This window comes from Lepidochelys kempii, chromosome 13 (genome assembly GCF_965140285.1).
Source record: "Lepidochelys kempii isolate rLepKem1 chromosome 13, rLepKem1.hap1, whole genome shotgun sequence".
In the NCBI taxonomy this organism is placed as follows: Eukaryota; Metazoa; Chordata; order Testudines; family Cheloniidae; genus Lepidochelys; species Lepidochelys kempii.
In genome coordinates this window covers 11,752,674-11,769,167 of record NC_136392.1, presented here as the reverse complement: position 1 = coordinate 11,769,167, position 16,494 = coordinate 11,752,674, and the positions used below count along the sequence as shown (strand labels likewise).

At 43.5% G+C, this 16,494-nt stretch overlaps 2 protein-coding genes across 8 annotated transcripts in view; both read right to left on the bottom strand.

The window, feature by feature from the left end:
* Positions 1-1,625: 1,625 nt before the first annotated feature.
* On the bottom strand, positions 1,626-8,672 carry ANKRD60 (ankyrin repeat domain 60). Its single transcript, XM_078848291.1, has 4 exons — positions 8,444-8,672; positions 7,126-7,274; positions 4,773-4,938; positions 1,626-1,840 (listed from the first exon to the last, which is right to left on the bottom strand). Exons 1-4 carry the CDS (start codon positions 8,670-8,672, stop codon positions 1,626-1,628), a joined length of 759 nt encoding a protein of 252 aa, XP_078704417.1.
* A 2,651-nt stretch (positions 8,673-11,323) lies between these two features.
* Positions 11,324-16,494, bottom strand: part of LOC140896991 (putative serine/threonine-protein phosphatase 4 regulatory subunit 1-like) — a 40,569-nt gene continuing 35,398 nt past the window's right edge. For all 7 annotated transcript variants that reach the window (XM_073309235.2, XM_078848342.1, XM_073309234.2 and 4 more), the window contains 2 exons: positions 16,205-16,346; positions 11,324-14,620 (listed from right to left, as the gene is read on the bottom strand). In XM_073309235.2, the coding sequence (XP_073165336.1) occupies positions 14,466-14,620; positions 16,205-16,346 (297 nt within the window). In that variant the 3' untranslated portion in view covers positions 11,324-14,465. The remainder of the gene's footprint in view (positions 14,621-16,204; positions 16,347-16,494) is intronic.

The window sequence follows — 16,494 nt, the reverse complement described above, 5'->3', positions numbered from 1 at the left end:
TTCTCAGGAGGGTGCTCTAACAACTGAGCTGATGTGGGACTCCCTCCATTGTTCCCCTGTGGATAAATAATGAACCAGTGATTGGAGCAAGGGGACTGAACCCAGGGTAGTTTAGTATTAGCCATAGTGAACAGTCATTGGGCCAGACAGAGAATGCCTCTGCTGCCTGTAGCAGAGGGCTCCCTAATCCTGGTACAGGGAGCCAAGGCACCTAATTCGGCTTTGTGGATCACAGTGTTGTTTCTGTGATTTACTAGTTGCCTAAAAGTTAGGGTGATGATGATGCTTCGAGTTGCAAATCCCAGTCCCTTCATGGATCCCACCCCAAATAACTTGGCAAGGACATGCAGTAAAATCTGTGGCAGAGCTGGGTACAAACTCTGGAGTCAACTCAAATTCCGACAGTACAGCCACAAACACCTAGATATTGATGCTGAAATCCACTCACGTGCTATTTAAATTGGAAATTTTTGTGCTATCCCTTTAGCAAATTAAGAAAACTTTGCTTTGACACAAGGAACTGAGAATGAATCTCTTGGTTACCATTTATAAAGCACCCTGGGTATGCATAGAGCTGACCAAGCAAACAGGCAGTGAGCCAGATTTTCAGAAGTGCTCAGCTCTCACTGAAAACCACATTTGTTGCCTAATCGGAAGCTGCTAGGTCTGGAGCTGTTTGGTGACCCCGAAGGGCAGGTTTTCAATGGGAGCTGCTGGGGGATGAGCGCTTTTGAAAATCTGCCCCTCATTTAGGTGCCTAAATGGGAGCAGAGCTCTTGGAAGATCTGGGAGTGGGTCCTTGAAAATGGGACCCCAGAAAAGTAAAGTGGGATTTTCTTAATGCATCCAAGTTAGTTGCCCAGCACCTCTTGAAAGTCAATGGGAGTTGGGTACATCATTCCCTTAGGTGCTTTTGAAAAGCCGCCCTCCTCCAGGCCTAATTGTTTAAAAAGCTGGGGACCCAATGGACTGTCTAATTTCCATGCATAATTATCCTGATTGCACCTACCAGTGACCATAATTAGCCACTTGCCTGCACACCTGATTTACATACAGTCATGGGAATAGAACCCCCACGTCTGAATAAAGCAAGCTTTAAGTGACCCGCCCTACATTACATAGCAAGTCAGCAGGAAAATGGAATTAATAACCTAGGAGTCCTAATTTGTAGCCCCCGATCTACCCATTAGACAACACTGTCACAACCTAGTGCCAACCGTCAGAAAATTACCCCACACTGAGCATTTCAAGGAGAGTTCACAGGCAGGTCTGAGCTCTCACTACTAAGTGTATTGATTAAATGGCTGAAATGGCTATGTAACAATTTTCCAGATCCCTATAACCTACAAATTAAGAGCGTGTCTGGGAGCTGTGCTGTCAAGCCTTCTGTCATCAAGGCTGCAGCATCACCAACACAAGAGCTCATTTAGTACCTGAACCACACAGATTTTTCTCCCCAATATTTAAAGTGTGGCTTTCCGGGAGAATTATTGACTGTCCCCTGAAACTGACCAGCACTAAATAAATTAGTCCATGTATATTTTAGCAGGTGACTGAGAACTCTGTGTCCTGGAATCCAACTTCTGATGTAAGCTCCAACTTGGTGAGAGTGACATGGTTCCAGTTTATCTCTGCTGCCACTGGAAATGGAACAGTCTACGTTCGCTCTGCTTCTGGCCCCAGAGGCGGGCTAGGCTTACTGCACTTTGTCCCTCATTGTCTGGGTCAGAAGTTTGTGCCCCCCAGCTAAGAAGCAGATCAATGCAGTCACATTGGCCCGTGACAGCAGCAGCGTGAAGAGCAGTCCTCCCCAGTGGTGTTTTAGCATGCAAATCTGCACCTGCGGAGAGGATAACGCATACTCAGAACCCAATAAGCCAGAAGAGGAGAGTGCACATCCCCTGGCACGTTCAAGGAAGGTGAAAATTAAATCCTCCTTAAGAAAGGATCTTGAATTAATCACCCTTATTTAAATTAACAAATCTACAGGCCAAATGCTCTCTCTTCCTTGGCTCTGGGTAGCATCATGTCTGAGAACTGATACACACCTATTCTGTTCAGGGCACCCAAGTCTGCCCTTGCTTCATGTAGGGCACGTGAAGGATTATTATTTAACCAGATTAGTTTCTGAAACTCCTGGTGGCTGAAGAACCGTGAGAAGGATGATAATCAGGAAGGGAACATCCATGAGGAGGATGATAATCTTTATCAAGGTTGGATGTGAGAACCTTGGACCGGAAGAGCATTGCTGGATCTTTTTCCTCACCACTAAGCAACTCCTCAGTAAGACGTGCCAGTGATGATAAAGAAACGTCCTTCCATTTAGGGGAGTCTGGTGACATGAGTAAACCACTCATGCTTTGCTCTTGTGTTACATGGGATCACCAGAACCTCTTGATGGAATTACAGCCTGAATAGCGACAGCTGAGGGCATGTTATAAAAACATCAGGAGATGCTCTTCAGCGCCATTTATTAATACTCAAGGTTAAACTGTATTAATGTCTCTTTAATGTCAAGAACCCCATTTTCCCAACTGAATCAATGTATCATTTATAAGATTCATGACAGTAAAATGTGTAAGGCAAATGTTTCATGGTAGGCACAAATTCCTGCACTCGACAGGACACGTGTAGAGTCCTGCACTTAGGATGGAAGAATCCCATGCATTGCTACAGGCTGGGGACCGACTGGCTAAGCGGCAGTTCTGTAGCAAAGGACCTGGGGATTACAGTGGACGAGAAGCTGGATGAGTCAGCTGTGTGCCCTTGTTGCCAAGAAGGCTAATGGCATATCGGGCTGCATTAATAGGAGCATTGCCAGCAGATCGAGGGAAGTGATTATTCCCCTCTATTCAGCACTGGTGAGGCCACATCTGGAATACTGCATCCAGTTTTGTGCCCCCCACTACAGAAAGGATGTGAACAAATTGGAAAGAGTCCAGCAGAGGGCAACGGAAATGATTAGGGGACTGGGGCACATGACTTATGAGGAGAGGCTGAGGGAACTGGGCTTGTTTAGTCTGCGGAAAAGAAGAGTGAGGGGGACTTTGATAGCAGCCTTCAACTATCTGAAGCGGGGTTCCAAAGAGGATGGAGCTAAGCTGTTCTCAGTGGTGGCAGATGACAGAACAAGGACTAATGGTCTCAAGTTGCAGTGGGGGAGGTCTAGGTTGGATATTAGGAAAAACTATTTCACTAGGAGGGTGGTGAAGTCCTGGAATGGATTACCTAGGGAGGTGGTGGAATCTCCATCCTTAGGGGTTTTTAAGGCCCGGCTTGACAAAGCCCTGGCTGGGATAATTTAGTTGGGGTTGGTGCTGCTTTGAGTAGGGAGTTGGACTAGATGACCTCCTGAGGTCTCTGCCAAACCTAATCTTCTATGATTCTATGCAGTTCCTAGCCTGACTTCAGTGGGGGGTCAAGTATTTATTGAAGTTTAAAGCAACAGACTTTGGGATCTGAGCACAGCTCTTAATGATGGAGATTACCTCACCAGAAGCAAAACAGTGATGGAGTAATACTCATGCAGTACAGATGGGCAAGTGAAGGGGTTGGATCACAGTGCACACTGGCAGCTGAAGTAGAAAGTCTCATTATGCTGGCATACACCCTGCAAACTCCAGGGAGGCCAATAAAAAGGATCTCATTTTTTCCCAATGCACTTTGGATCAGACTCCTACTGTCATATAAAGATATAATAAAATACAAAAATGGTGTTTGACTGGCCTGGCTTTTGCTCAGCATGGAAACAACCTGAGACGAAACATCTGGCTTTTCAAAGCATATGGCTGAGTGTGTGATTTCCCATATATTGATTGCCTGTGGGCAAGACAAGGAAGACTGGGTTTAGTAAGCGGGGAAAAACACAGCTAAATAGTCTTGAGGAGCCAGTCAATAGTCTTGGAGTCACCTTAAGAGGACTCCAGGGAGCCCATCACAAAAAGAGCACATGTGCAGCATCTTCCATATGCCCTACAGGGGGCTGCCCTGGTTGGTCTGATTTTCATTGTCAATTTTCATAGGACCTGCTGGGCAGTGAAGATATATATGGGTTAGATGGTAGAAAAACAAATCATTTCTTTAGTCTCTATTAGCAGGTTCTCCAAAGAAAACGAGCGGGTGGGGGGGGGAGAGGAGGATACCAGATTTTAAGCAAATAAGAACAACAATGTAAAGGTACTGCAGACTGCAAACTTAACAGGTCCCAGCTGGTAACATGGCTGCTTCAGGCAGAGTATAAAAGGGAAGGGAAGGTGGGTCTAAAGGGAAGGGTGTCTCTCTCCTCCTGGCTGGCTGCCAACAGGGGAAATCTCCTGGGGTTATTGCCTAGTGGTTTTCAGTTGGTTTGCTTTTATGTGTGACCAAGCAAGCCCTGAGGACAGGCCTTCAACGGATAATTTTGGGTGCTTTTTTCCCCCTTCCCTGGCTGGTGAAGACACCCAAAAGCTCAAAGTAACTACAGGTGTTATGGGAATAAATATGATAAATAACGACAAAATTCAGTGGCTGGAAGCTGAAGTCAGAAAAATCCAAATTGGAAATCTGATGCCTATTTTTAAACCTTGAGGATCATGAACTGTAGGAACAGCTTACCAAGGGCTGGGGTGGATTCTTCCTCCCAGCTGAATGCCTTTCAAAAAGTTGCCCGCTTTAGTTCAAGCGCAAGTCATTTGGCTTGGTTCAGGAATCACTGGGGAAAATTCGACCCCTGCCTTATGCAGGAAATCTGTCTAGATGGTCATAAGGACCCCTTGAAAATTAACGAATATTACCATTTTCCAGAAGAAATTCTACAGCTGCAATGTGGCCTCTGTGGCTGGCAATGTACAATGCCACAAATGCTCGGTGCGCGATCCATTTCTTTTTCTCTTCTGCTCCCAGTAACTGTGAATTTGGAGTGCTGCATGTGGAGCCCTTTGTAACTCCTAAACGTAGCAGCTGGCGAAATAAACGAGAACATCACACAAATACTGACTGATTATTCAATCAATCAATTTCAATATTAAAAGTGTGTAGATACCTATAAAGACTCAAACTACAGGCTCTTACATTCTAAACTTAAAGTGACCCTTGGCTAGGCAGCTGCCTGTGCACTGGAACCAGTAAAAAACAAAACAAAACCAAGATCTAGAAGAGACTTTGGGTATTCAGGTCTTCTGGTAGGTAGAATTATAATTACAGCAGATCAGAAAAGATTTCCCCTCCCATCCACCTCCATAGAAAGCTTTAGAGTTTTTGGTGAAAAATCAAAAGCCAAAATATTTCAATTCTGAAATGCTGCCATGGTGTCTCATGAGAGAGGTAATTTAGGTGCCTCATGCTCCCATTCTCCTCAATAGGCTGGATTCCCTGGTCAGATTACATCTCCCATGATGCACCATCATCGCTCCTCTTGGTGAAGGGAGGTAATGTATCATGGCACCCTCAGGGTCATTGAGTTGAAAACCCAATTTTTGGTCGAAAAAAAGTTTTAAACAGAATTTTTTTTGACCAGCTGAAAGTATAATGTATTAAATAATACACTGCATGTTTCATCTCAAAAGACACCATAGCATTTGTGGCCCACTCCTATGTTGCCCACACAGCCAATACAGGATCAGAAGGAATTTTGGGTGCACAAGGAACATAGAATCAGGCCTTCAAACTGACATATACACTATAACCAACTTCACTTTACTTAACAGTGAAATACAGCCGCCTCTGGCTCAAAACATAGCAGCTGCTTACCAGTGTATTGCAACATTACACAACAGTGTAGGACAGGAAGTGAAGTACACCTCTGTATCCATGTCAAACAGTTGTGGAAACGTAGATAAGCAGAATGTAATTAGCCAAGACAACTGGGTAAAGAGCCCTTCTAACATGCCATGGGATATTTCATGACCACAGCTAGTCAGGACCTTGAGTTTACAGCACATTACCCTCTAATTCAGACCCTGGTTCAGTACTAAGCCCGGAGAGAAGAATGCCATCTTCTGAATCACTGAAGACCAGGTGTTCCACAGAGATCTCCCACCTCAGAACTGACCCAGCCAAAGCCTACTTAGCTAGTCAAAGATCACAGCTCAAGATAGTATGACTGCAGACCAATGGAACTCCCAGGAATTGTGGAGATGGTGCAGATTTTGCTACATCAGTCCCTCCCTTCCATTGATTTTGGAAGCTTCATGAACTTTGAAGTAGTCCTTAGCCTACTGTACTTACTCGGGAGTCAGTGGATAAAGGACCATGTGATAGAGGTTATATTCATAGCTCTGCCATTGACTCACATGACTTTGGGCAACTCACATATCCTGTGTGCCTCAGTTTCCCTAGCTATAACTGTGATAAAGTTTAATCACCTTTTTAAAGCACTTGGAGATATATGGATGAAAAGTGCTAAGCATTATTGTTATTGCTGCCCCCAGGAAAAGCATGGTGGTAAAAAGTGTCTGAAGAGAAGAGATATTTAAAATAGTGGCAATTTGCAATGAGAAAAATAAAGACTCTCCCATGTGGCAGTATATTGATCAAACAGTAGCATGACTGTGGGCAGAAAAAAGAATTGGGAAATACCACTACCAAAAATAAAGCCAAATTGCAGTGGTGACAAAAGGAAGCCCACTACAACTAAGGCCATAGCTTGGGATAGCTCAGTGGTTTGAGCATTGGCCTGCTAAACCCAGGGTTGTGAGTTCAATCCTTGAGGGGGCCATTTAGGGATCTGGGGCAAAAATTGGGGATTGGTCCTGCTTTGAGCAGAGGGTTGGACTAGATGACCTCCTGAGGTCCCTTCCAACCCTGATATTCTGTGAAAAGAAGCGGGCTGGCTGCTAAAGTGAACCAACAGCATCAAAGATCTTCTCCCCTGAACTTCTTCCCTCCTTCACAAAGCTGTCCATCCTCTTTGGATTCCCAGTTGTCCATAAACTTCCCTCAGAAATGGACCTGGTGTATTACTGCGGTCAACCTTTCATTGGGTTTTACTACTAGCAGGTGTTCAAGATCACCCCATTGGTTTTTGACCTAGGACCCCAGATACAGCCTCTCCGCTACTTGCCGCTCTCTGAAGATATTCACCTAGTACATGAATCTTTTAACAATCCCCCTTTTACAGTGTTTGCGCAAAGCAGACCCATCATTTACAAAAGCTATGGAATCAACCTGGGTAATATCTCCTCCAGCAGCCGCTGCCACGAGAAGCCCCCAGCCATCTTGTCGCCAGACGCGTATAGTAATTGCTCCGCCAGGGACAATATCATTGTATTTAAACGTCGACTCATCTGGCAGATCTACTGGAGGGAATGAAAAACGACAAGTCAAGATAGCATTTGCAAAGAACTGGGTTATTAAGAGAGAAATGAATATGCACATCAACTGAAGAGATTCCCTCACTACGAGACCATTATATGGTAGATATCATCCATTTGAAAATCTCTTGGTTTTTCTCTAGTAAACAGAACTTTGATCTGGCTTTGCTGTTCACTCATTTATTGTTTAAGAAATAGGTCGCAATAGCACCCAGATGCACCATCCAGGATCAAAGTTCAATTGCGTAAGTGCTGTACAAACATAAACACAGGCTCCCTGCCTGAAATAGTTTGTAATCTAAAGTCCCGATTCTGCAAAAAGCTCCATGTGAGTAGACCCATTTCAACACAGAGCTCATTGAAGGATCACGGCCTAAGACGACACGTAAAATATGAAAGGTGGAATGGTTGGGGGAGGGTAAAAGGTAAAGAGGGATACAATCAAAATATATACAGAGCATGTGTGTGTCTGGTGCACGTGTGTTGCACACAACTGTTTGTTTTTTATTCTAAAAACAAAGGGGTCTGGGAGAAAAGGAAATAGGTGGTAAGGTATAGGTGGGTTTTGAGAAAGGGATCCCTGACAGACATTTATATAAACTGTCCAAAAATATGAAGTCCGGCAGCAAAAGTAACTCTGGACAGTTATCACTGGGTTCTAAAGAGCAGCAGGGAAACTGACCAGAAATCTTGTTAGTTTCACTCTGCTGCAGCTTGGCAAAGCTCTGAGCTGCCTTTCTGCAGACTCAAGAAGAGGGCCCTGCTTCAGTTTGCACTATGTTCACACTGGAAGGGTTTCACCACAGCCTTAAGCACTAAGCAATTAAAAAAAATAGTGAAAGGTTAAATTCTGCCAAACTTGAGAGCTCAGCCCTGGCACCCATCGGGGAAAGCTCCCAAGCAGCCATGGGTGAGTGGGGTTTCCAAGCCCTGCAGGGGATCCCAGGGCTGGAGGAGGGAATACTAAGGGTTGAAACAAGAGATGGGTTCCAGGAATGGAGTAGGAAAAAGGAAAGAAGATCTGGGATCTTCATCTGGCTACTAATGTCACTGGAATTGGCAGAGGTGGCCCCTGACCTTAAAGCAGGTACTGGGGACGCCCGATGTAGCAAGGAACCCAGGCTGAAGCCCCCCAGGATGGTAGAAGTCCCCACCTTCATCCAGGTACTGGAGGCGTTGGAAATGCAGGGGGATACCAGTCAGCAGCTCCAGATGGTGCTTCAGCTTCAACACAGTCAAGTCGCTGTAGCATCCGGGTAACTGGAAGGTCTCACTAGTTTCAGCCAGGTGGAGTTTGATGCTGAATAGCCTGGGGGGCAAGCTGCTGTTCGGGGCCACTTTGTGGGTATTTCCCCGCTTGGAGCTTGGGTTGAACCAAAACATAGTACTACCTAAAGGTTGTGGTTGGACCTGGTGGTGGCCACTCCCTCCTCCTGCCAATGGCCGTTGCTCTTAAATGCCCTCCAGGTGAAGTTACCTGGGCAGCATTAGCATGTCATAGTACATCTGGGCAGCATGAAGGATGTGGCTCAGATGTACACCATACATGTGACATAATAGCTAGGTAGGCAGCTTAAGTATGATGTCATGTAGCAATCACAGTGGCATGGGTGTGTCATCGTAGTACATACGTTCAGAGGAGCTATCAGCGCACATGCAGTGATTTTAAAGGGGGGCCTGTTTGCTCAGTCTCGACCCCCTCAACTTTCACCAAGGGTGACAAGAGCTTTTAGTTGGCTGGAGGGCAGCCAAGGAAGGGGAAAGGGAATGAGCCTGCTGGAAGCCGTAACTCAGCCAACTCTTTTCCTTCTTTTTGTACGAAGATGTTCACTAGGGAGCAGGGTGAAGGCTGCATCTAAGGGTATGTCTACACTAGCAAGTTTCTGTGCCACAAGGTATACCACTTTTATTAAAACGCTGGAATTAAACGGCTGTTGCGTGTCCACACTGTGCTCCTTGTGATGCTGGAGCTTCTTCACCTTAGCAGCTCTTGCAATGGCAAAGACAGCAGTGCATTATGGTAACTATCCCACTGTGCAGCTGGCTGGAGGGTGCTTTGGGAAGGGTTTGCAATGCCTCATGGGGCAGGCACAGCAGTGCATGATGCAGGTTTCCCCATCCCATTGTTCCATGGGCATCCTACAACCTTGCCAGCTGCTTTTCAACTGAAGGGGGGGGTGTGTTTTGGGGGACACAGTACGTCAGCATGCGGTCTTGTAAGTACAGTGGCAGGAAGCACACACGCACGCACACACAGCACAAACACTCCACATTAATGGTCTGCTTTGTGTCCCGGAGCAGATCAGCACAGCACACAAGGGTTGTCAGAAAAGGTGCTTTGAAAGGGGGGCTTGGGGCGCATGTCTCCAGGGCAGCCGAGTTCAAAACAATGAGCAGAGCGGTCACTTGAGGCATTATGGGATGACTCTGGAGGCCAATTACAGCGCAGAAAGCAATCAAGTGTCTACACTGGCAACAGAGTGCCGGAGCCTCTGTGCAAATAGCCTTAGGACTCCCGGCGAGGTGGTTTTTCTGCACACAAAGTGGTTGGGCAGTGTGTACACCTCCGCAGTTTGAGTGCAAAAAGCTGCTTTACAGTGCAAAAACATGCCAGCGTAGACAAGCCCCAAGTCTCTGCTCCGCAGGACTGGGGTCCTTCCTGCTCAGAACAGAACGAAGGCCGGAACCTCAAAGGGCAGCAGTTGAGACAGCTGGGGAGGAGTCCCAGCCACAGCTTCGTTTCCTCCTTCCTCCGAGAGGGTGGGGGTGACATGTTGAGATTTATCATTTATGATCATGTGGAGGAATGTGAAGGAGGAGAAGGGAAGAAGAGTTGCTCTTTGGTGAAGGCAGGAGTGGGGAATAGTCACAGAGGGACCTTGAGGCTGGGCATAGGAGCACATTAGGTGAGGAACCCAAAAGAGGACAAAAGGGAACTGTGCGTACAAATCCAGGGAAGAGCTGGGGAAGCAGTGCAGGAGAGCACCTTGAGAAGGGGAGACAGGTACAGAGGTGGTTGGAGTCAGGAGAGGTAAGTAAGAGCTAGGGAGAAGTATAGGACTTCTCAACTCATTTATGAGAAGGTACAGGGATCTAGGGGAGGTGAAAAAGAGGAGAAAGGATGACAGACCTTGAGAGGCAGAGAGCAGCACAGAGATGGGTGAAAATTAATAACCAGCATCCCCCCTGTGATGGGGTATCCACCCCCACAGGCCCTGGAAGGGTTAAGGTGGCTAGGTGGGCCAATTAACTCCCCAAGCTGCACCTGGAGGAGGAGCCAGGAAGCAGGATGAGGCTCAGGTGGATCAGAACAGGAAGTGCCTGGGCTCAGGGAAAGATAGGAAGGTCCAGGAGAGAACAGACCTTGGCTGCTCATTAGAGGGTCCCTGAGCTGGAACCCAGAATAGAGGGCAGGCCCAGGTTCCTCTGCCAGCCACAGAGGAAGTGGCAGCATGGGGGAATGAATGGGAAGACTGCCTGAGACTGGCACTGAGGAAAAACTTTGATGCCCTTGAAGAGGGAAACACACACAGTGACCTGGCCAGAAGGCCAAGTCACAGAGAGGCAGGTGCAGTTCCTGGAGCAAGAGGGGCTGCAGGGTGATAGAAGCTGGGCTGAGGGACCACCAGAGGAGGGGGCAGCACGTGGAAGGAGCTAAACCCCAGATGGGCCAGGAGGAGGTGCCCCTAGCAGTGAATGGACCCTGTGACATCCTTTTTCCTTCCCCACTCTCCCAGGCCCCTAGTCTCTTATATGGAAAACTTAGCACTGATGCAACATTAAGAAACCAAGCACAGAAAAGTGAGGAAATTCCATTATTAAGGCTCCTACAGCAACATTAACTTTGCCATGTTGCACGCATGCACTAGGGTATTTTATATTCCTGTTTTCCTTGTTAGTCGATAGCTGTTCGTGGTTTATTTTTAACCACGTAATTACCACTTTATAACCCCAAGTACTGAACTTGTATTTTAAGCAGGTGAAGAAAACAAATTGTATATGCTATTTATGACAGGAGTCAATTACCACAGACATTTCATAAAACAGTCATGAGATTTATTGAGATAAATACAATAGAAAGTTACATAGCTTCTATATTCTGGCAAATCAGTGGCACTTCCAGAGTGTCTCCACTTATTTGGGCTCTAAACAACACTGTTTATAGATGACAGCTGCCACTAGGGCAGAATCCTGTTAGTTGCCAAGAGTGTATCATATATAGTGGATACAGTGAGTCTGAATTCTAAGCAACATGACTAACATGCTTTGGATTACAAGTGCCTGATAATTTTCTACAGCATCCAAGCAATATTGCACCACTAATGTTATTCTCATATCCCTTAGCCAAAAGTGTTTTAGAGTGATATTCTTGCTGCTTTTGCAAAAGTGGATTGACTACCTCACTTTGCTCCATTTGGCTTTCAAAATACAGTTTTTGCATAATTTAAACAGCCCAGAGAATTGCAGGTGAATACACAGCTTTAATCTTCATTGCAACCATCTGTCTAGTGTGAGTGGTAAAGTGCAGTCTTTAGTCATGCTGAAGTCATATTTCCAGTATAAAATGAAAACAAAATGCACACCTTGGAAAAAGTGAGCCAGTTTAATAGAACTGCATGTTGTCTGAAGTTAAAGGAAGATCTGTTGTCCCCTCTAGTGCATGCAACTATCGAGTTTTAAAGAGCTTTTAAAAATTGAACTAAAAAAAACACACACAACCCAGAAATCACATAATTTAAAATGGACGTGAATTTCTGGAGTTAGAAAGGTGCCAAAAAAAGATTTAACATAAATTTTTGTTATGGCATTTAGTGACCTTAGTTTATGGTTTACAAGTGAGTCTAAGAATACCATCACGAAAAACTATCCCAACTTTCCATAAACACACAGAAGTTTGTATTTTCCAGTAAGTTATTGCAGGACAAGGTAACTTTTTAAGATGATTACGGAAACAGAAAGCTGGGTTGTATTAATGTTCAAAGTAACCAGTTTATATACAGTACGTTTAAAACATATCTATGTACACTTAAAAACTTTATGATCAGTGCTGAGAAATTTAACGACCTGTTAATAGTCAACAAAAATAAAACCTGGTTAGAACAATCTTAGAAAATTTGAACTGTTTAAAAAATATTAGTATAATGTTAGCATTAGAAAAAGATATTAAAACTACAAAAAAACTAACTTGCATTTTTTTTGCTGAGAAACTGCAGTCATAAAAAATTGGTTTGCATTGAAGAGGCATTTGTTTTAAATTATATAAAAAAATTAAGGGTGGAAATTGTGGAATTTACAGATTTTAAACTGTTTTCTGAAATAGCAACAATATATTTCCGCCTATAGTTTCTAAAAGCATCTTATGGTCTTGCAAGCAAACGATTTATTACAAATACTATACATTATAATGCAAAACTAGTTTGGTAAATATTTATACAAAATTAAACACTCAAAAACATACACATATCAGGCTGGGAAAGCTACTTGCTATGAGGATGACAATCCAGTTTTAAGAGAGGAGTATTTTTAACTTCCAGACAATATAAGTAATTCATGTTATAACAATGAAATAAAGTGGAAGGAACTATTCTTTTACTGGTCTGTTTACACATTAAGAAAATGCTGGACACAGTAATTTACTTGTCATTAAATGAGATCCATTTCCCCATAATGCAGTATATATACTGCAAGGCTGCTGTTCTGAGTCAAAGCCCATTGTCTTCAATAGGTTTTGGATCAGGTCCTATGTTAGTTCAAGTCTTTGTACACGGGAAGGCAGAGCTGAAATAAGCAGGGCCCAACAAAGAGAGTCAGTTCTTTAGCTTAAGTGACTATTTTGCAAAACTGCCAGGTTTAGTGAAGAGGATTTCATCCTACTTTTTTCTACCGAAGTTCCTGTTTAGATATGAGAAGAATCCAATATACTGTAATGTAATCTTGGTTTTTCACATTTCATTTTTTGTTTACATCCAATCCAAAGAATCATGACAACAGCTACAAGACTACAAACCGAATCTGTAAAGTAAAATAGGTCAACTTTTGTACTCTGGAAATCTGCACTATATGGAAACATACAGAGACTACAACATAAGAATTTTTCTGTCATTACAGTACAGACAGATTCCCAGGGATCTGAATGCTGAACCAGATACAGTGTTTTTCAAGTCACAGGTGTGTGTGCGTGTACATATGTGATGCACTCCCATACACATGCATCCCTACTTACACACTTTGCAGAGCATTTATACATGAAGTCTCTGCAATAAGAAGTAACCTCTAATCTGTGACCTTTGAGTGCCTTGAATGAAATGAACTTTGCTAGGGCAGAATTAGCAATTTCCAGTTTGGGAAGTTAACAGTCCATGTATATTACACACCCATCAGTACTAGCAGTGAGAAAAGGAGACCAAGGATTAACAGCAGGAAGTGAGAAAAAGTGTTAAATAATAATAATACAGTTTACAAAAGACAAAGTAATAAAAACTGCCCCAATATACAGAGAAAGTCAAGCCCTGATTTTAAAAAACATCACATGTACGTTAAAAGTAGAAGTAAGCCATGCTTTAGTTCCAACAAACCACCTGTGTTGTATAACGTAAAATGGCTTAGATGAGTCTCACTGGTGTGGGATTCAAATTTTTTGAATTCTTTTGCCAAGTTTCAGGAGCTATTCACATATATACATTTTTTCAGGTAAATAATAAAATGCAGTACTATAAACAAAAAATATAAAAACCACAATAAAATGGGGTAAAGCATCTACACACAAGCTTACTAACTTCAGGTTTTTAAACTTACAAGCTTAGAGGGGTTTCTAGCAAACTGCTTTATGACTGGATTTTTTTAAAATACAGTATTTAAAAATATATTACTGTAACGGAGGATACTGAAATGCTGTATGTGTGCAACTTCGTAAGAGGATATTTACAACACTGGACCTTTTGTAGAGATGAGTTACAATCCATGTTTACAAGGAAAAGAACAAACGTTTGAATGTAGTCATCCCATCTGATGCACAGCTGTAGATACAAAAGTGGTCACTGAATGAAGATAATGGTATTTTCAACAAGCCCTTTTCTCTCAGACCAGGGAGGCAATAAATTGCTTGGTTCCATGTTCCTCCAAGAACATGAAGTGTGTCACCATTGTGATGTTCAGGGTTTGTAGCAGATGAACAGTTTAGTTTTGTTTTTCAAGGGAAGTCATGTCCATATGGTTCAGTTTTGGTTTTACAGTGGCAAAAAAAGACACATCTTGGTCTCTGTCCGACTGTAAAGCTAGAACAGTCTCTTCCACAGCTTCTAGATGAGGGCTGCCAACACTTTTAAAATAAGCTAGAACAAGAAGGGGGAAAAAAGGCGAGGGGGGGAAAAACAGTTTTATTCAGAGTTGTGCTGTACTGTACACTTCAGGCACATCACAAAATTATTCTTACCCTTTGCCAGAAGAGAGGGAATGAAGCTTTGCTTTTTTTTTTTTTTTAAATTTAAAGTTGCAGATCATACAATGGACATGGTGGGATTAGTGTTAGGGTCTTCCCTCATCCAGAGAAGTATGTCTAACTTTGAGGCTAGCTTCCCTGGGGAAGCTAAAGCAAGTCCACGGAAGTTGAGAAAGAAGGCTGTGTTTTTTTCTTAATTTCTTTCGCTAAGGACTTGGCAAAGGGAGAGCTCTATGTTGAATACTCAATATTTCTATAAGTGGTTCTTTGCTTTTGCTGGCCCCCAAGTGGAAACGTACCAGCAAGAAAGGAAAATTGGCAGGCTGCCATGTTCTTTTTTTTTTTTTTAGTACTATCAAAATACTCCCATTGACATAACTGATTCTGGTGAGGAATGGAGAAGGGTGACTCCCTTTATAAAAAGCATATATCAGAGGTGGCCTGGATGTTTTGAAAAACAAATACAGGAATATGCATATGGAGTGGATGAGTGACCATATTTGCAAACAAGGCCGTTATACTATTCATTCTCTAGAATTGAGAAATAGTTGATGAATATAGCAAACGGAGTTTGTGCAGAACCTTTTAAACATCCGATTACAATTCCTTTCATTTATTTTGATCCTCTGAATTTCTCAAAAGCATCTCCTCTTTGGACCTATAATTTACTGATGTCTCTTCTTAGCCTTCAGTCAGTGCTTCTCAAACTGTGGGTCACAACCACATTTTAATGGTGCCGCCAGGGCTCGCTTAGACTTGCAGGGGCTCAGGGCCAAAGCCCAAACCCCACTGCCCAGGGCCGAAGCCCAAGGGATATAGCCCTGGACGGTTGGGCTCAGGTTACAGGGCCCCTGGCTGGGGCTGAAGCCTTTGGGCTTCGGCTTTAACCCCTTTCCCACCTGGGGTGGTGGGGCTCAGGGCTTTGGCTCTGTCCTGCCCCCTGGGGCAGTGGGACTCACATGGGCTCAGGCTTCGGTCCCCTGTCCTGCAGTCATATAGTAATTTTTTGTTGTCAAAAGGGAGTCGCGGTGCAATGAAGTTTGAGAACTCCTGCCTTAAATAATTTATATAACACGCTATGCGACTTTCCCACTATAAATAAGCATTCAACTGCCTTCCACTGAATAGAATATCACATCTGTTGTATTATGTCAAAATCACAAAAGGGTGACAAGCCACAGAGGATATACAGTAGCCTTTTAATGCTAGCAGAAAAAAAAAAACTTTTTGAAAGGAAAAAGAAGCCTGCGTTCTTTTTACAAACTAACTGATATCAAGCACTGCACAGGCTGAATTTAAATGTAGGATCCCAAAATTATAGTGTACTAGTTTCTGCCTTTGTTATATCATTATATCGTAAATCTGAACATTCTTTTTATCAGCTGAGCAAGCCAATTTGTGAAAAGCTGCGGTGTTACAGAAATGATGGAATTAATGAGAAATTAGTTCTTACATCAAAGGAATTAGTTTAGCATACCTTTCTCCAACAGCGTTTGCCTTAGAGCCTTGGCTAACAGAACCCTTACGTTTGGCACAGGATCAGAAGCAAGACTTAAAAGACTGGGAAGTAAGTGTTCGACAAAATGGTCAACAGGCATACACTCTTCTTCTACTACAGCCTGTGGAGGTAATAGCAGAACAGAAGATAAAGCAAGGCGAATAATCAGTGTATCTTTAACAAAAACAATCATCTCTGATTCCTTTCCAACTTGCCTCAAGTTTAGCTTGTATTTAAAAAATGTTAGTTATCTGGCTGTCTATTTCAGA